Here is a 20,988-nt window from a genome sequence, read left to right as displayed (position 1 = left end):
CCTTGCCTCTAAATACCCTTTTGAGGCCTGACTCATGTGAACCTGCCTCGGCCTCTGGCTCCCCTTTGGGATGAGTTCCCTACCTCTTCAAGCCTTGGTTGGAGCCCCATTGCTTTCTTCTCAGGATTATATGTATGAGCCAAGTCTGCTCCTTGCTGACTTCTCCCCATCAGGGGAGGGCAACTGTGCTGAGTCAGATCCCCAGGTGATTCAGGTGAACATTAAAGATTGAGAAGCACTTCCCAGGGCAGGGTCAAGGTCAGGGGCATGGGCCAGGAGTTTGGAACTCAGTAGGGGCGAGATGGGAGTGAGAGCAGGTCAGGACAAGCAGGCAGGGATGCCAAGGTGAGGGGCAGGGTGGTTGCCGCCAACATCAAGGGGGGTTTTGAACCTGCCCCCATGGGCTGTGGTGTGGGGTATGGGAATATATCCAGACTAAAAGCTCTAGTCAGTTTCCACCTTGGATGTAGGTCCTGGAGATAGGGACCTGGCTTACCCTCTGTCTCCTCAGGGTCTAACATGGCACTTAACACAGCAGAGATGGGCAGCTGAGGTGTCTGCCCAACTAAATCGGTCCCCTCAGCCTCTCCTGCCAGTCACCCAGCTTGGGGGATCAGGGGGGAGAGTCGCCAGCAAGTTTGTATTTCCCTCAGGGGTCTCCTGTTAAGATAAAGACATTTTGGTATTTTCTTCAGCAGAAACCACCCGGCTGGATCAGAGAGGATCCAGCATCAGAGTCCTTGAAAGCCCAGGCAGTGGCCAGAAGACCCAGGCTCCCACCCGGGTGTTGACCCATCCATGTGCTCAACAGAAAATGGACCTGCTGGTTTTTGCTTTTATGGCCGAGAGAGCTGGTGCCTAGGTGCCAGATCCAGAGCCCTGCTGCGCACCGGGGGGCGGGGGGGGGGGGGGGGCTCGGCTCGTTAGTGCCAACTTCTGCAGAACCTCAGGAACGAGCTCCGCTTGCAACAGCCTTCTGCTGGCAAGAGTTAGCGCTAAGGTGCAGCGGAAGGAATGTGAAGGCCGCAGAGCCAGCTCAGGGGATTGCTATTGCAATCAGAAGACGGCCCAAGTCCTTTGAAGGGATGCCAACTCGGACACATGTTTCCAATTATCATATGCAATCTCGAGACAGTGTGCAAGTTGCACTTTCATTATGTCAAAGTGAAAGGAATAGCGAGGGCAAGATAAACAGGGAGAGGCCGCCAGGCCCGAGTCGGCCCTGAGCAGTGGCAGCGAATGTCCGCCCCGGCGGCTAGCAGGCCTCCAGCCCAAGTCCGTCCCCGGAGCCAGGGGCTCGTGGTGCCCACTCGGAGGGTCAATCTTTTTCCTACTTATTTTCGGTGTTAAGGAACGCTGGCTGATAAGGCTGGAGGAAGTCACATCTTCAGGAAGCTATTTAACCAGCTCTTTGGCATCTGGGCTGAGGATGAAGATTTTGTGGCCGGCATACAAGGACCTTGTGTTCATGCACAGGATTTCACACCATTCTTCCTTGGGTTTTCCCAACGTCTATAGTTGCAGGAAAAGCTAGTTCCTTTGCCAGGCTACAGCTCAGAATGAGGTGGCTCTCCTCTGTCTCCCGTCTAGGGGCTAGGCAACCTCTTGGGTGGGCTTTACATGGTTTGTAAATCTGGGAAAAGTCCCAGAGCAAACGCTAATTTCATTCAACTTCTTTTTCCAAACACAGTTTTCGAAGTTGTTTCCTTCAGGAAGTCTTCCCTGATTTACTCTTTGCACCGATTGCTTCTTACCACTGTAGCCGTCGTTTTGAATGTTTATGTGCACCGATTTGTATGTCCCTCTGTGTTTTTAAGTCAGTGGGTGGGTACATGTGAGTGTAGGAGGTGCACTTCCTGGCTGCTGCTTAGCTCGAGAGGGCTCTGTGTGTGTGTATTTGTATGTTGTGTCTATATGTGGGCATATATGTATATATAGTCGTGTGTGTATTTACATATGTCTTATATACAATAATTTACAATGTGCCAAGCACTGGACTAAGTGCCTTACTACTCAACAAAGTGGGTTCTATTATTATCATCCATATTTTCTGTATAAGAAAACTGAAGTGCAGAGAAATAAGGTAATTTGTCTGATATCACTCAGCCAAGCTTATGGTGAGGCCAGGATTCGACCGTGGCAGTCTGAATATGCTCGTTGCCATGACACCAACCTCCGAAAGCTTCTAGGATGACTCTCATGCAGTGGCCTCAGGAAGGACTTTGTCTTTAACCACTTAACCCATTTATTGCTGACACAGGGTAGGCACAGACAGGGTGGGAGTGGTGAGGGTGCTGGAGAAGAAGATGGGAATTAAATTCTGTCTTACCTGCCCTAAGGCACTGATTGAGTGCCTGTCACATGCAAGATCGGGCCGGATGCCAAGGGGAACACAGATGGAACGCATCCTGGATTTTAAGGAGCAGCCCTGGGTTGCAGGGAGTCTCTTCAGGCTTCTGCTGCAGGAATTTAATCTTGGCCCTGGACCTCCTGAGCCATCTCCACAAACCCAGGTGAATGCTGAGAAGGTCACAGCTTTTTTTGGTTGCAGACCCAAGTGAACTGGAACAAAACAGATCCCACGTGCTTGACACGTGGAAATGCTCAGAGCCAATGTGGTTTATAAACTTGCCAAAGGCTGGAGGAGTAAACACATCCTAGAGAACCGTGGAGTAGTCCTCCGGCCGTGAGGCATGCAAACAGAAAGCCCAGACTTGTAGCACTCTCCTTAAGGTGGTCTTAGTTTTAGAACCCAGAGGCTTGCTCAGAGCTTAGCCACATGAACTGCTTAGCAGTCACTATTAATATTGCCTGTCATGGAATGAACCTATGAGGCAACTACGAAACTTTCTGTTCATGAACTGCCTTGCCTTGCTGAAAGCTGCTCCACCCTGTTCTAACATCCTTTTAGGGTTTTGCAGCCAACTGGGCTTTTCAAAACTAAAATTTATTACATACTTCTGAAGTGCCAGGTGCTTGTGTATATTTGCATATTGTCTCCTATAATCATCTCTAGGCCCTCTGAGAAAGTGCTACTATTATGCCCATTTCACAGATGAAGAAATGGAAACTCAGAGAAGTGAAGCAACTTGCCTAAGGTCACACAGCCTCAGTAGAAGTACCTGGCTTGTCTGACTCCACAGCCCACTCCCTTGCTCTTGACCTTTCTGGGCCTGGCTATGCCATGGTCACATTCAGTTTCCATGACGTCCACGGACCAGATGGTTTCCTTTATCCGATTGATACCTTGGCCGATAAACCAATGTTTCCTGAGTACCAGCATAGTTGTTACCTTCCTACAATCAGCACAGGAATTGTTCCGTTGAGGATAAATTCCTTTGCCTTGCGCTTCCATAGGATGTGGCCGATTACTTTCAAATATGTGGTTTTACTTCATGGTCACAACTCTGGGAGACAGGAATGATTATTTTCATCTCACCGCTGCAGGATCTGAGGCCAAAGAGGAGCGGTGGTTTGCCAAGGCTCACAGAGAGGAATGGGGTGAGTGGGGCGTAGAACCTAGTTCTGCTGACACCAAGCCCCTTGTCGGTGGCATCACACCCAGCTGCTTCCTCAGCACCAGGGGCCTGGGGGCTCCCGCTCTTCCATTCAGGCCCATGGAAGAAAGCCTGAGGTCACTGCCCAGCTGGGCCCTTGTGATCTTCATAGCCCACACTTGCACTCACTTCTGCACCCCCATTCCGAACGCCCCCTTTTCTTCAAGGAGCAGAGGACATGTGGCCCATGAGGGGCAGACCCTGCCCCTGTGTCCTCTGGCCTCCAGGTCTGGGGTGGACCCTTCTCCCATAATGCAGATTATACAGAGGAGAAAGTGGTGAGACTTCGAAGAAGAGCATTCCCATATCTCATGGGGATGAAACTAGCTAGCCGTTTGCTGGCTGCTGAAAATCTGTCTCTCTGTGGTAGGTGTTTTGCTAGTGGCAGAAGCAGAGCTAGGGGTGCCTAGTACCCTGGCTGGGGGAGGGGAGGTCAGAGGGACAGACTTGGAATATACACCAGAGTCAGGCCCCATCTTGCTCTCATTTCCCAGAACCAGGACTTTTGCTTTGCTAGGAGGCTTGGGCTATGTCCGGCTGAGGATGAGCCCGGGTCTGCACTAGTTTTCTTTGGCATGCTAGAGGGAGGCCTTCCGGTGGAGGAAGCTGCCTGCCGAGGGGAGGGGATCTGCTCCGACTCTCCGGGCTTTGGGGGAACTGGGCGGGAAATCTCAGTGTGGTGAGTGGAGGAAGGGCTGGTGGGCTCCACAGCTGCTGCCCCTCAGGGGGACATAATGGGTGGTTGTGAGCTATTATATCAATGTGTTCAAGTGTTTGGTGCCCTGATGACCTGGGCCAGCCTCTCTGAGGCAGCCAGGGTGGGTGTGGAAGCCAGAGCTCCCCCCTGGGTTGTGGGGGCAGAGTGCAAGCTGCACAACCACCAGGCTCGGGGTTGTTTTTGGACTGCTCCAACCCTCTTGGGCCAAACTGACATCCCTGCGCATGGCGTGAAAACACTGCCTCCCACACGGCCACTCCGGAGCTGGGCCTCGCGCTCTGTTGCCTTTGGGGAAGGCCTTGGCGTTAGTGGGGTGGGGGTGGGGGGGCTCCTCTTGATAAGGGAAATCTGTGTCCTAAGATGGCCGACCGAGCCAGCGAGAGAGTCCCAGTCCTTGCCTTGGGGCTCTTCCGGGTTCTTCTCCCCGCTCTGCTTCCCACGCGCACCAATCCGGGTCCTCCTTCCTGCCCCGCTTCGCGTATGCACCAATCCGGGTTCTTCTCTCTGCTCTGCTTCCCGCACGCACCAATCCGGGTCCTTCTCCCTGCCCCACTTCGCGCATGCACCAATCCGGGTTCTTCTCTCCTCTCTGCTTCCCACGCGCACCAATCCAGGTCCTCCTCCCTGCCCCGCTTCGCAAAGGCACCAAAAGTGCCAAGTATGCCTAAGTAGAAGTGTATAAATTGCCCCCTTTGTGCTCGGGGCTCAGACCTTTGGACACCACTCTCCTCTGAGCTCGCTGGCGTTGAATAAACCTCCTATCTTCCAAGATCTCTGGGTGCTGCTTGGTTCTTCCGTCAGGCGATCCAGTCCAGGTTCCGGAACTCTCTTCCCTGACCGTTGGCCTCCGTCCTTCCTCAGAGGCTTGGAGGCTGCCTTCCCTCTAGACAGGCCAGGAGAGTCCAGAATATATATTTTAGATGTCCCAGCGGCCTGCAGTGCGGGGATGAGCTCCCCAGACTCTTCATGCTGGTGTAGCTGCTCACCAACGAAGCTTCTTCGGGGCTGGGAGCTTCTGAAATGCTGCGCTCACTGCCCACCCTCGCGTAGCCAGGACCCCGCAGGACTGCCAGCCCGAGGAGGAAGGCCCCCCAGGAGCGGTCTTCAGGTGGAGCCAGGAGGGCTGAGGCCACGGGCCCTGGAGCCCAGGGAAAAAGCCGCAGACACAGGCCGGTGGGAGGGCTCCCTCTCCCCAGCCTTTATCTGACCAAGCATCTCGGCATGCAATGTTCTGGTTGGTGTTTCTTGAGCATGAATCTTTATTCCAACTGCAGTAGCTTTGATAGGAAAAACAGGGCTCATTTCATCATGCTTTTCACCCTAATCAAATGCCTCACTTGCCAAAGCTCTCTACGTTTCTAATTGGCCCTATTTGGATTGGGTTGGTGGGCGGGTGGGATAGACGAAGTTACAGAAGAATGAATACGACCATTTGCTTTTTTTTTTTAAATCAGAGGGACAATTTGGGTCTAAAAACTAGAGTAGGCCTTTCACCCTGGGCAGGAAGGGATGGCTAGGAAAGCAGAAATTCCATTTCAATGTAAGTTCTCTGCTGGGGGAAAAAGTGTGCCTTCAGGGAAAAAATAAAAAAGTTACAGGGGAAGGTGGAGGATGGGTGGAGCCCTGCTCCAGACTGGCCCCTGGAGTCTCTCACCCCCATATCTGGCCAGGAGCTCTTGAAGTAGTCAGTGTTGATTAGCATTATCACCCCCCAAACACAACTACTCAGGGTGTTGGAGTTTCTGGAGGCCCGGGATACCGATGCTGGTAAACATGACACACGTTCCTCCTCGTTCTGCCCCGTGGCCCCCACCTCACCTGCCTCTCCTCTCCTCTCTCCTGTTCACTCTCTCCTGTCAGGGAGGAGCAGGCAGTCACTGTTCCCTTCTGGCTTGGCCCACCTTTCCTCTGCACCTCCCTGGCTTTTGTGTCGGTTCTCACTCTGTTTACCTCTTTTCTCCCCCAGCAATCTACTCTCCAGTTTCCCTGACCCCTCCCACCTTTGGTCACTTGTGGAAATCACCCAATTAGAAATCAAAAAGTTCTTTCTGGGAAGGTCTCTGGTCCCCCTGATTATAGGCCAACGTTGGGGCCGTTGGAAGCTGCTGTGGGGCCTCAGTGGGTGGCAAGAGTGATGGAGGCCCCCATGTGTTCTTGGGTAATGAAGTCTTTCTGCAGGAAGCCTCTGGAGGATAAATGGAGGACCCGCCATTAGTCCTAAGGCAGTCTTAACATGAAATCAGATCTACCATGACAGCTCTCATGAGATTATTTCATTACCATTCTTCCAGACAGCATTTCAGCCAAAAGCAGATCTCCCCCTAAAAACAAGCCAGCCCCATAGGTCTTTGGTGCAAGCCTCCTCCTACTATATGGTGAGTCCCTCCGGGACTCTGAGGTGGCGGACCTGTTTCTGCCGAGGCTCCACAAACTTCCCGAGGCTCATGCATTGGGGCAGTGGGCCAGGTAATCCAAGGATTAGGTAGCTTTGGCTCTGGAAGGCAGATCAAAGCTGTAATCCAGCAGACTTCCCTTTCTAATCATGTCCGGCTTAGGCGAATCTGTGAACCCAGTCAGCCTTCCCTGAAGTTTGCAGAGCTGGCTGGGATGGGGTGAGGGTGACAGCCAGGTGACGCTATGGGGATTACACCCTGCAGTGTCCCAAGACTTGCAGAGGGTCACACTGGGGAAAATGACTGGAGTGCCGGCACACGGGATGCTTCCAAAAATTTAATAAATAATGATTTTTTAAAACTGTATAAACTATAAATTACCATGCAGTCCTTATAATTTAAAATAATTTACAGGTTGAGGTAGGGAGGGGCCCAGGAGGGTGTGGAGGGGGAGCTCGGGGAGGGTGGGGGCCGTCCTGCAGGTCAGGCTCTTCTCCCAGCCTTCCTGCTGAGCACGCACACGCAGGCTGTGTCGATCCGGATAAACCGCCAGGCAGCCTGCTTGCCGTCCATGGTCAGCGCCTTGACGAAGGTGTGGGTCGTGGTACAATATGAGTTCCAGTGCTTGGAGTCAATGCCCCTGCACCCGCTGTCCACGGGCGTGGGGTCCCGGCACTTGGTCTCAAAAAAGTACTGTTTGAACACACTGTTGTTAATGTTCACCTCTCCCAACACCATCACCTCCTTGCCCTTGATGTCCGTGGCGGTGGTCTTGTCCCCCACCCACACGCTGACGCTGTCGCACACTGAGAACTCCCCCCGGTGGAAGACAGGGTGGGACGATGACCGCTTGCTCCTGTGAGTCCTGTTCACGGAGGCGGCACCGCCGGCCTCCACGTCCAGATCCTGAGTATCTGCCGCCACAGGTGGGGGGTGCGTGCTGAAGAGCACGCGGGGTGAGCGCAGTCGCCGCTTTTTAAAGAGTTTGGGGTCCACAGTGATGTTGCGGGTCTGCCCTGCCACCCTTGCAGCTATCGCCCCCGCTGGGGCGCTGCGGGCTCTGCGGAGGGCCGTGTCGAGGGAATGCTGGAGCTTAGTCCAGTGGGCTTGGGGGACGGCGTGTCCTGCTGGGACATGGCTCTCGGGGTGGGCTTCTGCCTGGATGCCGATCAAAAGAGCTGTGATCAGAGTGTAGAACAACATGGACATTACGCTATGCACCTGGAAGGAAACAGAAACAGGGATTAGTCCACGGGGCGCGAAGTTCTGTACAAAGGCAGTTTCTGGGTCTTGAGCTCCCGAGAGGATCACAAGGAGGTTTATTTCACCCGGGAGTCTAAGGGCAAGGTGACCCTGGAATTTACCGTTCAAACCGAGAGACTTTTGAGAGCGAGAGGGGCTGCTGGACACAATGACATAGGACAATAGGCGTAAACAGGGCTGGCTCAGATGACCTCGAGGTATGGTCACGCCATTCACGGGCTGGGCTCTTTCAGGAAGGGACAGAGCCCCTGCAATTCCACCCTCTGGCACCATGTGAATTTGGCAGCACCATATACAGGGAGGGTCCTTTGGGTCCTTGAGGCAGCTGTGGGTGGACAGTATGTGTCTGACACCTGTCCTTAGCACTGTGTCGAGCCCAACGGCTTGACTCCCCTGGGAAGGGTTGCCGGGGACTTGTCTTGAAGCCTCAGCCCTGAATACACCCTCTTCAGACAGCAGCACTGGGTCAGCTCTGAGAGCTGGTGACTTGGAACCCTTGTTACAAACCCATGAAGCATCATGTTTGGCAAAAAAAGTATATAGCTCTGGGACCGGCATTGCCGGCCTATTCAGCCACCAGCCAGCACTTAGAAATATCGACGCTGATAACAGCTCCTTGTTGTGTGACATTTTAAAACTTCTCAAGTGCATTCATTTCTAATTTCTCATTAGTCTGTGACTTAGGTTAGGATTTATCATCTTTCTTTCATTTACAAGGAAAGTGATCCACAGAAAATTAACCAAGAGGCCTAAAGTCATCAGCACAACTAGGAACAGAACCCAAAGCTGACCCCTTACTAAACCAGTCTACCCTTCCTTCCTTCCCCCTCACTTTGTCTTTCATTCTTTTTTTTTTTTTTAAGATTTTATTTATTCATTTGAGAGAGAGAGAGAGAACAGGAGCAGGGGGAGGGGCAGAGGGAAAAGCAGACTCCCTGCTGAGCAGAGAGCCCGATGCAGGACTCGATCTCTGGACTTCGGGATCATGACCTGGGGGGAAGGCAGACGCCCAATTGACTGAGCCACCAGGTGCCCTTGTCTTCCATTCTTAAACATGCTTTTTCTTTTTATTATTTACTCCTATGTGAGTCTAGAGCAAATGGCACAAATCATCTGTCCCCATGAGACAGTACAAGCCCCTTTGGAGCATGGGCCAGACTGGGCTCCACACTGTACCAGAGTAGCCCACCAGTGACCACCCCTAGGGCAGCTAACTGTGGAGGTCCCAGTCACACCTGTGGATGGATATCAAATGTCACCTCCTCTGTGAAGCTTCCCTAAATCTTGGTAGGATTAGAGGCATCCCCTAGAGAGGGTGTTCTAACTTTCTATTCCATCCTTTCCCCCTTTTTCTTCCCATTCCCACGGGTCATTCTGCATTGGATCTGGGGTTAGAAAACCTTGTTTGGATTCCCGGCTTGGCTACTTGCTAGCAGAGGGAAGTCACTTAATCTTTCTGAGCCTTAGTTTCCTCATTGGTAAAATCGTAACCACTATTTCACGGGGTCGTTGCGAGGATTGAAAGGTGCGCACACATCTACTTAATTCTGAGTCATTCCAATGTCCTGTGTTGACCATGACGGACTTTGTCTTCTTCAGTCACACTGCTGCTTGTTTGCTGTCTGGGCCTACTCCATTCACACCTTTTCATAGCATACTCATTGCCTCAACTGGGCTTCTTTTCAAGCCTGATGATTTGAGCCTGTCTCCCCACTGGCTGCAAGGCCCTGGAGTGCAGAGCCGTGTCTCATCCACCTGCCCTAGTCATTCCATCCTCGGTGTGCACCTCTCTTGTCTTCCATGGTGGCTTGTGCATAACCTTATCACCTTTCCTAGTGTGGTGGATAATCGAGTACCTTGAGAGCACTTTGGAAGCTGTGCCGTTTGGAGTTATATATTTCCGGGGCCATGTGTGGTGCTGGCACACGGTAGGTCCTCAAAAATATAAGGCGAATGAATGAAGCAGCGAATGGGGATGGTGCGAGAAGCTCACTCCCTGCCTTCTTTTCATTGTGGTACATGCTTTCTTTTGGATTTTGTGGATGATATGGCTGCATGCTGTGTTCCTAATCTCTTTCAAAATGATGCATTCTTCTCTTCAATACTGTGCTTTTTTTTCCAGCTGGAAACAGGCAGCTCTTTGGTGAGATACCAAGAATAAAACCACCAAATTCTTTTCTCTTGGGTTACTTTGAAAAACATTGGTGTTTACTCCAGTCCTCCAGCCGGCCATGCAGAGGAGGTGGTGGTACATCTGGGCTTTTGACCACCGCTGGTTCTGCTGGCTAATGGTGTGGCAGATAATTGTCCAGCCAACTGCTACAGAACCGATCATTTGGTTGGTTGGCAGCTAAGTCAAGCCCCTTGGTTTGCTCCTTTTCTTTCTTCTCAATACATGGTATCTCTCATCAGACAGAAGAAGGGAGAAGACATGAAACTGAAAATTCGTCTGTTTATATCCACATTAGTAACACTTAGAATTTGGATGGGGAAACGGAAAAAGGAAACCACTAAAATTTAGGGTTTTGATGGTAATAAGGGACATCCTGCTCCCTATTTCCCATGACCAGAGAGAGGTTCCCACCTCCTCCTCCAGTCTCCCCTTTGGTAAGCTCATCCTCTTCTAAGGAGTCAGCTGAGACTTCTGTGGGATTGATGCCCATACCGGGATCTCTAGCCCAACTGCTCTTTTGAAAGCCAGTTCTGAACCTCCAGCAACTCTCCACGGATACTGACATTTTAAATGCAAGGCATCCCAAGCAAAAATCTTCACACTCCTACTCCTCGGTTGATCACTCACCGCCCTCCCTGTATTCAACAGCAGCAGTCCCATTTTGGACCGCTTGATGGCTTATGACGTAGTTCCCCAGCTGCTATCACTTGTGAACATCTCCCTGCACCCCACCCTCCTAAATGTGTTTCTCCAACATTTTCCTTTATTCTGGTACTGGAACCACCATCCCTTTGTTCACCAGCGCCAAACTTCAGCTCATTGCTGGCCTCTGCTGTTTCCTCCCGGCCCTCCCCACCCCAGCCTTTTGCGTTTTGCTCCCCAGTAGCATCTCTTGAAATTGTACTTTCTATTCTCACCTCCTGTTCCTAGTTCAGGTCACAGAACCGTCTCCCAACTGATGTTCTGGGCCCTCATCTCTCTTCTTCCAGTGCCCTACTGTCCCTAGCCACCCCATTTAACCTCTTGAAGCACCGCTCTGGTCACATCACCCGCCCAGAGGGTCCAGTGGTGAGTAGCTGTCCTTGGTTCAGACTCTTCTATGCCAGGCATACTCCCCCTTGCCCTCCCTGTGCCTTTTCTGCTCCCCACCTCTGTTGGTTGGAGTCCTTCCCATCACCTTTTAACACCCAATTTAAATACCACCTCCACTGGGGAGGGCGGGACCTTTTTCTATTTCTGCAGAGACCCTCTCCCTTCTCCACCTCTGTAAAGCATTTCCTTAATGTTGTCTTAGGGCGGTTGTGTTCTCATCTTCTCCCACCTCCAGGCAAACTCCCTGGAGGCAGAAAAGCATCCAGTTCATCTTCGTTGTGTCCAGGTGACCTAGCGTTCACAGGTGGCTCCGGCTGTAAGAATCAGTGAGTGTGCGGACGAGTCCCTTGCTTCTGTGCTCCTTCACTTCTCCATGTGACTGCTGATTCTTAAGGAATCTTCCAGCTCGGACATGCTTCAAACTTAAGCAGCTATGCAGGTTGCTGCTCTGCCTGGCACTCTGCAGGTTCTACTGAATTGATCTCACAAAGTTCTTAACGTCAACTGTGACTTCTTGATTCGCTGTCAGGATAATGCACGGTAGCGGACAGCATTTCATCACAGTGGAGATTTGCATCAGGGACAGATTGCTTCATTAAGATTTTTGAAAATGTTGCAAATATATCTCTCATAAAAGGTTTTTTTTTAACTGACTCACCCATAATAGCATGCCCCATAATCTTTTTTTAAAACTTTATGTTTAAAATATACTTCCTAGCTTTTTTTAAGTGAGAATATTGCCATGTCTGACATTTTCTCATAATGCAGTGACAATAGCAAATATTTTTATTTTTATTTATTCATTTTCATTAAGCTTTTTATTGTAGTTCCAGTAAAGTTAACAGTGTTATATGAGTTTCAGGTGTATAATATCGTGATTCAACAATTCTATACATTACTCAGTGCTCATCATGATAAGTGTACTCTTTAATCCCCTTCAGCTATTTCTTTTTAAATTAAATAAGACTTTCTTTTAAAAAATCATCAATGGAGAAATAAAGAAAAGAAAAAACAAGTGTGATTTCTATTCTAGTGATATAATGAACAAAAGCAGTTTATAAGAGAACATCCTCTCCTTGGTTGACGTGAACCAGGGAGTGAGTTTTATTTATTTATTTTTAAGAACAAGCTTTGAAGCCTTTCTCTTGAAGACATGACAGTCCTCACCGAGGCTTCACTAAGCAGAGCCCTGTAAGCTGAGTGAACTGCTGGGGATGATGCCGTTAGGGGCTCGCGTGTTGGAACGTGTTCTGTGTCACTGCTGAATGTTCTGTATTTGTCCTGCTCCTAGCCTGAGTGGAGGATAAATGATTAAGAGTATGTGTGTGTGTGGGGGGGGGGTTGCCTTTTATTCAGGGCTCCCCCACTTTTGTGCCCTGTCTTGGACCAGTGGTACATTCTGTGGGTTTCCAGTGGTTCCTATGCTCCAATCATGACAGAAATTTCCTGCACTAGGTGAGTGATCTTCACGCAGACTCGGGCTGCACCTGATGAGGTGATGAAGCTGCTGGACGGAGCTAAGCAACTGGCCCACATTCCTGTGGCTCGGAGGGCTGACAGCACCTGAAGACCGCGGCCGTGGAGCTTCTCTATCCGGGGAGTATGATGATTCCTGCCTCAGAGGGGTGGTGCCTAGAGCTTTAGTGATTCTGGGCCCAGAGATCGGGTCAGTGAACTGGGGTCACTAGTGTTAGTGAGGCCAAGTTCCTGTGGCTGAGGAAATCCAGCCTCCTCCTCCAGCCACGTTATGAGAGTGGGTCAAAGGTCATTTTCGCTGTACACTTGGCCTTGCTCTAAATGTAAACATGCTGCTGTCTTCAGTTGTAAAGACTGGGACACCCCCAGTTGTCAGGACCTGTGTGGAGTGTGAGAGGCATTCTGTGGCTCCTCAGCTCCCCAGGGAGGTACCCCTGAGGCCACAACAGAGAATAGCATTGCCAGGATAGAAGCCAGGGAGTGCTTCTGCTGGCATCTCCCGCGGGAAGCTTGGACTGGAAAGGACAGCAGAGATGATCCAGTCCAGAGGTTCAGGGCATTAGAATCACCTGGAGGGCCTGCTAAACTGCAGACTGCTGGGCGCCCAAGAATCTGCATTTCTCACAAGCTCCCAGTGATACTGATGCTGCTGGGTGGGGACTGCATTTTGAGAACCAGTGATCTAGTCCAATCCTTGAACTAGACAGAGGAGAGACACGGGTGTCAGGGAGTCTGAGTGACCTAGGGTTCTGCAGCTAGTGAGTGGCAGGCTCCGCCTTGGTGTCACTCAGCCTCAGTACCTTCCAGAGGAGAGAGCTCCAAGGCCCCACTCACTGGAACCCATGGCTACACTTACTCATTCACCAACATCAAAACGAGAATTCCATTCAACAGATTGTAAGTTTCACCTTCCTCATGCCACAAATCCGGACACTGGGGAATACCTGGATATTCGATTATTTTCATATTTGGTTTATCAGGTTTCTGGGCATCAGGTAGATTTGGTCCAAAAGCACTTAAAGTGCCCATGATAGAAATACACAGCCAGAAAGCACTAGCGGGTACAGGCACTATGGCTTTATTGGGAACGGGATCTACTGGTCTGCAGTCTTAGACACACATCTTAAAATGAATGCGGGGAGATCATAATTATCATCATTATCCTTTATTGGGCATAAGTACCTCATTAACCATCACAACAAACCTGGGAGGAGGCCTTATTATTCCCATTGTACAGAGGAGAAAACAGAGAGGTAGTAAGAGTAAGTACCCTGATGTGGGCACACACCCAGTGGCAGTGGAACTCAGTGTTGGCCTCTGTCCCCAGATCTGGAGCTCTCCCCACCTTCTACTCCATGGCCAAGTGCATGAGAGTGATCAAGGACATTTCATCTCACGAGGTTGCCTGCTCAGACAGATCAGGAGCTGTGTGGAGGCTCTGACTGATGTTCTCTGTCTGTCTACTGGAGGCCCTGTGTTCTGTTACTTCAGAGGTGGGCAGCTCAGACTCTTTCCATGTCCCTGGAAGCTGTGGGGCCAGCTGAAAGCATGGCAGAATTCTTTCCCGGTCGGACTAGGGAGGGCCACATGTGCTGGATCACTAGGACCCACCCCAGGCTCCTGCTGATTAGCAGTTAGATGTGACTCTCCTTCTTCAGCTTGGGGCTCATTTCCAGCTGTCTTGGATGCTCCAGAGCCAGGAGCCCTGGTGAGGCAGAAGCCCCTCAAGTGCTTACCTCGGTGTGGCCAGGACAGAAAGCTGCTCCCTTGGAAAAGCCGTTATTGGGCCCAGACGCTGAGCTGAGCTTGGGTCCAGCATGCCATCCAGCCCCCTGGACTGCAGCACGACCACGGGCCAGGACTCTGTGGGATGAGAAAGCTGGCATTAGATGAGTGCTTCACCATATTCTCTAGCAGATGGATAGCTATACCCTAGGCAGGAGGGGAGGGATGTGCCAATAGGACAAACCCTATTCCCCGAGTTCTGGAACTTTACCAGCATCAGCACCCAGGAAGGACCTAGAATCTAGCTGCTGAAATTGCCAGGGGCTGACCTTGCACAGACCTACGGTGGCACCTGCCTCCCATTCTTGTGTCAAAGCACTTGGTTTCTGCCTGGATGCAGTCCATGGGTCCCAACGAGGTGCTTCCAGTCACACCCAGGATCCTGCTCCAGCAGACCCGTAACCCAGCAATGAAATGGAAATTATTCTGTACATTACACACATGCAGATGTAGTAGACCCAACTTGGGACAGCCTAACTTAAGATAAATTATATGGAAGAAAAAGTCCTGACAATTGAGAACAAGTTGGTACTTTGATAAAAATCCAGATGAGTTATGGTGGCAAATATGACAACCTGACCACTTGATAGATAAGAGAAAGCTCTTATAGAATTGGGTTGTGACTCTCAGAGAACCATGCCAAAAGTCGAATTTTATCAATCAGAAGATATATAGATGATACAATGAGAAAAAAAAAATAGGTTGTATTTTTAGGTTTGTAAAAAATAGGTTGTAAGTTTAGGTTGTAGTTCCTAGAAGCAATGGAAGTTTTCTATTCTCCTCTCACTTCTATAAACCTTGTATATGTAAGTACTTCCTCCCTTCATTCAACAATATTTCCTGAGCCCCTGCTATTTGTTAGGCACTGATCTGGGTGCTGGGGACCCAGCAGTGAATAAGACAGACAGGGTCTCTTCTCTTATGGAGCTTACAGTCTTATATAAATAAACAATATATCTCCTGAATCTTTACATGTCATGAAGGAAATACACAAGGTATGATGATAGAGGGGGACTGCGGGGTGTAGCGAGGGGATCCTGTAGACAGGTTGCTCAGTGAAGAGTTCTTGGAGGAAGTGGTCGTCAGATCTGAAGGATGAAAAGGAATGAGGGAGAGAACTTTCGAGGCAAAAGGAACAGCAAGTGCAAAGGCCCTGAGGTAGAAACAAGTCAAAATTGCTGAACACGTAGGGAAATGAAATGGGGAGGTAAAAGGAACCAGGTCTGCAAGGACATAGCTGGAGCTATGGTTTTATCCTAAGGGTAACGGGAAGGGAGTGGAGGGCTTTAAGCAGGAGAATGACATTTTTAATGAATAAATGAATGAATGAACTATTATGTCTATTGTAGAACTTGTGAAGGATTGAGTACCCCCCCCCAAAAATTTCTAGATGACATCTGTATCCTTCCTGTTTGTATTCTCTCTCCAATTCCAAAAACCCCTTTCCCTATCATGTTTTTTCCAGTGTGGCCCCCCCCCCCCCCACTTATCTTCCTTCAACCCTCTCGCATCTTGTACTACAGAAGGAAATGTCGATGAAGCCACCAAGTCCCTAATTACATAGAGGAGGTAGTGGACAGGGAGGTTGAAAGAGCATCTGGAGTGTTTTTCCTGCTGCTAGAAATCATAAAATTAAGGACTGGGATGTTTCCATTCCTCTTCCTTACCACTCTGCTCAAAATATCCTTTTGCCTCAGCAGTACTAGAAAAAACCTTCCAATAATCAATTGGGGTTCAAGTCTAGAGATGGAAATTTACCTAAACACCCTTTAAAAATGTTAGATTCTGTGGCAAAGTACACTGCCATGCTCTCTCAGAGCTGGGTTTAGCACTGGAGAGGGAGAACGGCATGTCCCCAGGTAATAGGTGGGCATTTTGGGGCCTGGTTCCATCACTCCTAGGAAAGAAGGTCTAGATCCAGTCCACAAATTTTTCATCTGGGCATTTGGCCAAGACTGACTGACCATTAGACTGGAACCCACAGAGCTGCATCCTGGTCCAATTCACTCTGATTCTTGGATAAACCACTTACTATCTTTAAGCATCTCTGAGCTTCCTCCTCCACAGGACAAGGAACTGCTATGATGATAACTAAGGTCTCCAGGCCTGATCATCTGTGATTCTATGAGGTCAATTCATATTTTCCAGTCTGTATCCCTACTGGATTCTTAAGTAATGTTTCTCCCACCCAAACACTAGAATTATTTTTTTTCATTAATTAAACAGTAAAACTTGCAGGCCTTGTGCCAACCACTACATTAGGTGCTAAGGACACAAAGAAGAATATAACATAATACTTAACTTCCAGGAGCAAATAATCTAGAGGTGAGGAAAGGCAAACACATGAACATGCATTTGAAGTACAGTGTGATAAGTATGATGTGTATTTGACACGATATGGAAATTAATCAAAGAAGGAACTAGTTTTATCTGTCCAGATTAACCAGGTTCATGGAGGATGTAACATCTGAGCAGGGTTCTTAAGGATGAATAGAAGTTCATCAGGGAAGAAAGGAAGGAAGGGCATCACAGATTCCCCAGAGTTCAAGAATTGGCTAGAGATTCAACACAGCTCAAAGGGGGCTTGGGGAAAGGAATAGTGATGGGTCTTGTACGGCAGTAGGTGCTTACGAGCTTGCAGAGCTCACTGCAGTGGTCTGCCCACTGATGTTATTTCCTGTGTGACACTTTGCCTCTACGGAACAACCAGGGAAGTAAGAGTGACTTTCTCTAGAAATATTCTGGATATTCTATTACAAGCCAGGATGGCCTCCAGTTTAGATGATAAGAAGGAGAGAGAAGGTCAATCTTAATTAAAAAATCCCACAACTTCTAGGTAGAACTGTCTTCTTGGGGGTTTGCTCCAGACCTATCACAAAAAGTTCCCTGGCCCTATAGATGCTATCTGGGCCAAGCCACCTTGGTGCACCAGGGTCATCTGCCAATCTAGGTGCCTGAGTGCTATCTTTGAGACCCTGTCTAGCATCTCCGATGCCCTTGACCTTCTCTTGTTCAGTGTAGGTATAGACAGTTTGCTGCTGGAGAGAACAATTCCCTGTCCAGAATACTGAAACACTAAATGATTTCCATAGATGCTACTGTCATTGTGTTTAGCTTATGCTAGTGAAGGTTGGGGCTCTAAAATTAAGTCTGATTTAAATATTACCAATTTCTAATGCAAAGATATGAGGGACAAGCAACCCAAATGCCTATCTATTTTAAAACTCTCTCTGTTCTCATGAGGTAATCACTTAATCAGATGGCTCTCACCCTTTTACAAGTGCATGAAAATAAAGCCAAGTTCATTGCAGACCCATGTTCTATTCCTTCTTCCAGGGCATGATGGAATACTCTTGAAGTCTGGTGTACCTCTTCTAGACCAGGACAACCCTCGTCTGTCCAGGATCTCATGTTTAAGGCAGTGATTCTCAAAGTGTGGGCTGTAGTAGTATCAGCAATATCTTAGAACTTACTAGAAGTGCAAATGCTTAGGCTCCACCATAGACCTAGCAATGCCGAGTGAGACCCTGTCATCTGTGTTTTAACAATCCCTCCGGTGATTCTGTGCACACCTAAGCTTGAGAATCACTGCTTTAGAGGGTCTACTCTGGCTCTCCTCCATCTGCAATCTCCCCATGGGGTGAGGGATCCAGGGCCAAGCGGGAGGATCAACCCAGAGTCAGTCTACTACTGTGGACTGCCTTCTTGATTGGAACTTTCCATATTATAATCCGTCTTATGTCTATACCATGACCCCAGAACCCCAGACCAACCAGCGTCAAGTTAGCTAGAACTAGAGGTCCTTCTGAGGACCCCATGAGGTTAAGCCTACTTGAATATCTCTCTGTTGTTGCCTACCTCAGTGTCCCCTTCACTTTCTTAAGGTCTCAATGAGATCTTTTGGTCAGTTTCAGCTAAGAAGCTTAGACAATGGCAAATAGTTGAAAATCCAACTTAATATATAGTTTGAGGAAACTGAACCTGTGCTGGAGAGTTATCAGGGAGTGATGGGCATCAGCCGCAGCAACTGCAACCTGCTAACTGTCGGTCAGCATCCTGCCAAGTCCTCCATGCTTGAACTTTGTGGAAGATTTCATCTACCTCCTAGCTTCCCCTTTCCACTGCCCTCCTCCCCCCAAATCCTCTACCGCAGTGGCTCTCCACCCTGGCTGATCACTGGAATCACCCAAGGAGCTTTACAAACTCCTGACACATGTCCCCTCTCCAGAGATTACAGCTTAACTGTTCCGGAGTGCTGCCTGGGGATCAGCATTTTGTAAAGCTCCTGAGGTGATCCCAGGGAAAAAGCCAGGACTGAGAACAACTGCAGGAACAAGAAGCTTGACATTGGCTTTGATGAGCTAGCAATTTAGAGACAGTATCAAGAAAGTAATATATCTCAGAAAATGTAAAGTGCAGACGTGGTCACATTTAGGCAACAAGAATACAGCTTCCAGACTCTCCACCCTCTGTCCTGCCAACTGTCTAGATATAATTGATGTTCGTGAATTGGAAGGTTTTCTTTTTACTCCTTGTGTGCCACTTAAAAATGTTGTTTGGTGGTTGGAGCTATGGGTAGCTTATTATTAAACCCAAGGATTATTTGCGGGCAATTTTAATACCAAAGATTTGGGGATGCTCGACCAAAAAGACCTCTTGGACCATTCCTTGCATGAGCTCGGAAGCAATGGCTAGTCCCAAGAGCAGCTTAAGCCACATCAAAGATGCCCAAGCAGCTGGCGTGAACTGCAGCTTCCTTTCTCCCAGCTCCCGCCAGCCAGAGTTCTGTGCTGAGAAAACTCACTGGGGATGTTGGGCATTAAGAGCGTGTAGTTGAGGGAATAAAAATAGTAATAATAATAGTTGGTGCTCTTGCTGTGATTTTCATTGCTGTGACTTTTCCCCCTTGATTCTCTCCTTTCTCTGGTAGTTCTCACTCTGAGCCTGTATGCAAAAAAGAAATTTGAAGTCTTTTGTGTTGTAAGTCTGTTTTCCTAATTTTTAGCCTAATCAGAAATTTTCTAGTATGGAACATGACCGTGAGGTTTGCTGACTAGGAGCTCTTTTTTTGTGGTGGGGGGGGTGGGGGGGTGGAATTCAATTTTGGCCATATAGAGATGATTGGATGTGTTTTAACTATTTAGTGGTTTTGGCAAGTCCAATAGGAAAATAGCGCATCTGGCACCAAGGACTGAGGAAGACATTAAGGTTCAGCAAAACTGCTATTCTTTTTGACTGAAAGTTTCAATGCTAACAATTCTAAAGTGCCCTGCCACGTTTCTCTAAAAGATAAATAGTCCTCTGGCTCTTTGGGAGACTCTAAGGTAAATTACAAAACCCTCACATTTCTCCGGAGAGTCAGGCAGCTTAAGGAAGAAACCACCGAGGTTGGCTGACCTTGAGCTTCAGAATCAAGGAGCATTTGCTACGAATGTGCATGGTCTCTTGGTGTGTGTGGCTGGCCACGATCTGCATGGTATTTACCTGACTGGATTGATGAGCTGTGCAATGCCAACACCGCAGAGAGGTTTTCAAAGCATGGGTAATTAGAACACCAATGGTGGGAGATAAGACATCTAAACATAGCAGCCTTCCAGTACAGAGCTGAGGGCAGTGCACTTTTGCAAGAATGTACTGCTAAATAACAGTCCTCGTACTAGAGCCCATCGACCTAGTAATACTAATGATATATCTATAATCTACATTTCAGTGCCAAAAACAATCCAATCGTTTTTCAAACTTCTCTGCAACCCTAAGAAAACATCTCCTTGGTTCCAACTGGCTGATCCTTAAACCACAAGAAAAAGATCCATTTCAGCTCTGCTCTTGGCCTTTCCTTGCCTGCCATTCCCATACTTGGGACTAAGAGCAGACAGAAGAATTGGGGGAAAAGGACTCTCAGGTTGGTTGGAGTCCAAGGTTGTTTTCGATAATACCAGCACCTAGCAAGGTTTCTAACCTGCCGCAGACCTCGGGTGACCACCTGGGAAAGAACACATGAATGAAAACAAAACCTTGCCAGTGAATGCTAACTCGGATCCAAGTCCTTCCTTCTACTTGCTTTATAGGATTAAATGTCCTCAGCAACTCTTGAGCTAGCCTTTTCCTCTCAGTGTGTGGTATGTTTTCCAAGCAATAGGTCAAGCAATGTTACAGCACATAAGTCTATAATGCAATTCAGATGTAACTTCAGAAATAAAGACAAGCTAAAGACCTATAGTTCTGAGACAGACCAAGAAAAATCCTGGCCTAACAGACACACAGTGTTCTAGGGCTTTTTAAAAAGGCAGGCAGGTCATCTTTCAATTGGTGAGGGATAAGGAACGGGCTATACTTGAATGTAAGGATCCCAGTAAAATGTCACCCTCACTGGTTTGTGAGACACACTCGTCCGTGAGAAACCCACACTTGTCCGTGAGACACACTCACTTGTCCGGGAGACACCCACACTTGCCTGTGAGACACACTCACTCGTCTGTGAGACACTCACACTTGTCTGTGAGACATCCACACTTGTTTGTGAGACACACT

At 48.9% G+C, this 20,988-nt stretch overlaps 1 protein-coding gene across 2 annotated transcripts in view; it reads right to left on the bottom strand.

Moving 5' to 3' along the window:
• Nucleotides 1-7,104: 7,104 nt before the first annotated feature.
• NGF (nerve growth factor) overlaps nt 7,105-20,988 on the bottom strand; it is a 52,777-nt gene continuing 38,893 nt past the window's right edge. For both annotated transcript variants that reach the window (XM_032415624.1, XM_032415635.1), the window contains exons 2-3: nt 14,409-14,535; nt 7,105-7,889 (exon numbers count right to left, since the gene is read on the bottom strand). In XM_032415624.1, the coding sequence (XP_032271515.1) occupies nt 7,152-7,877 (726 nt within the window). In that variant the 5' untranslated portion in view covers nt 7,878-7,889; nt 14,409-14,535 and the 3' untranslated portion in view covers nt 7,105-7,151. The remainder of the gene's footprint in view (nt 7,890-14,408; nt 14,536-20,988) is intronic.

Source organism: Phoca vitulina, unplaced genomic scaffold (assembly GCF_004348235.1).
Source record: "Phoca vitulina isolate PV1807 unplaced genomic scaffold, GSC_HSeal_1.0 scaffold2, whole genome shotgun sequence".
NCBI classification, from domain to species: Eukaryota; Metazoa; Chordata; class Mammalia; order Carnivora; family Phocidae; genus Phoca; species Phoca vitulina.
Note: the sequence above shows the minus strand (reverse complement) of the source record. Positions and strands in the feature narration are given on the sequence as shown.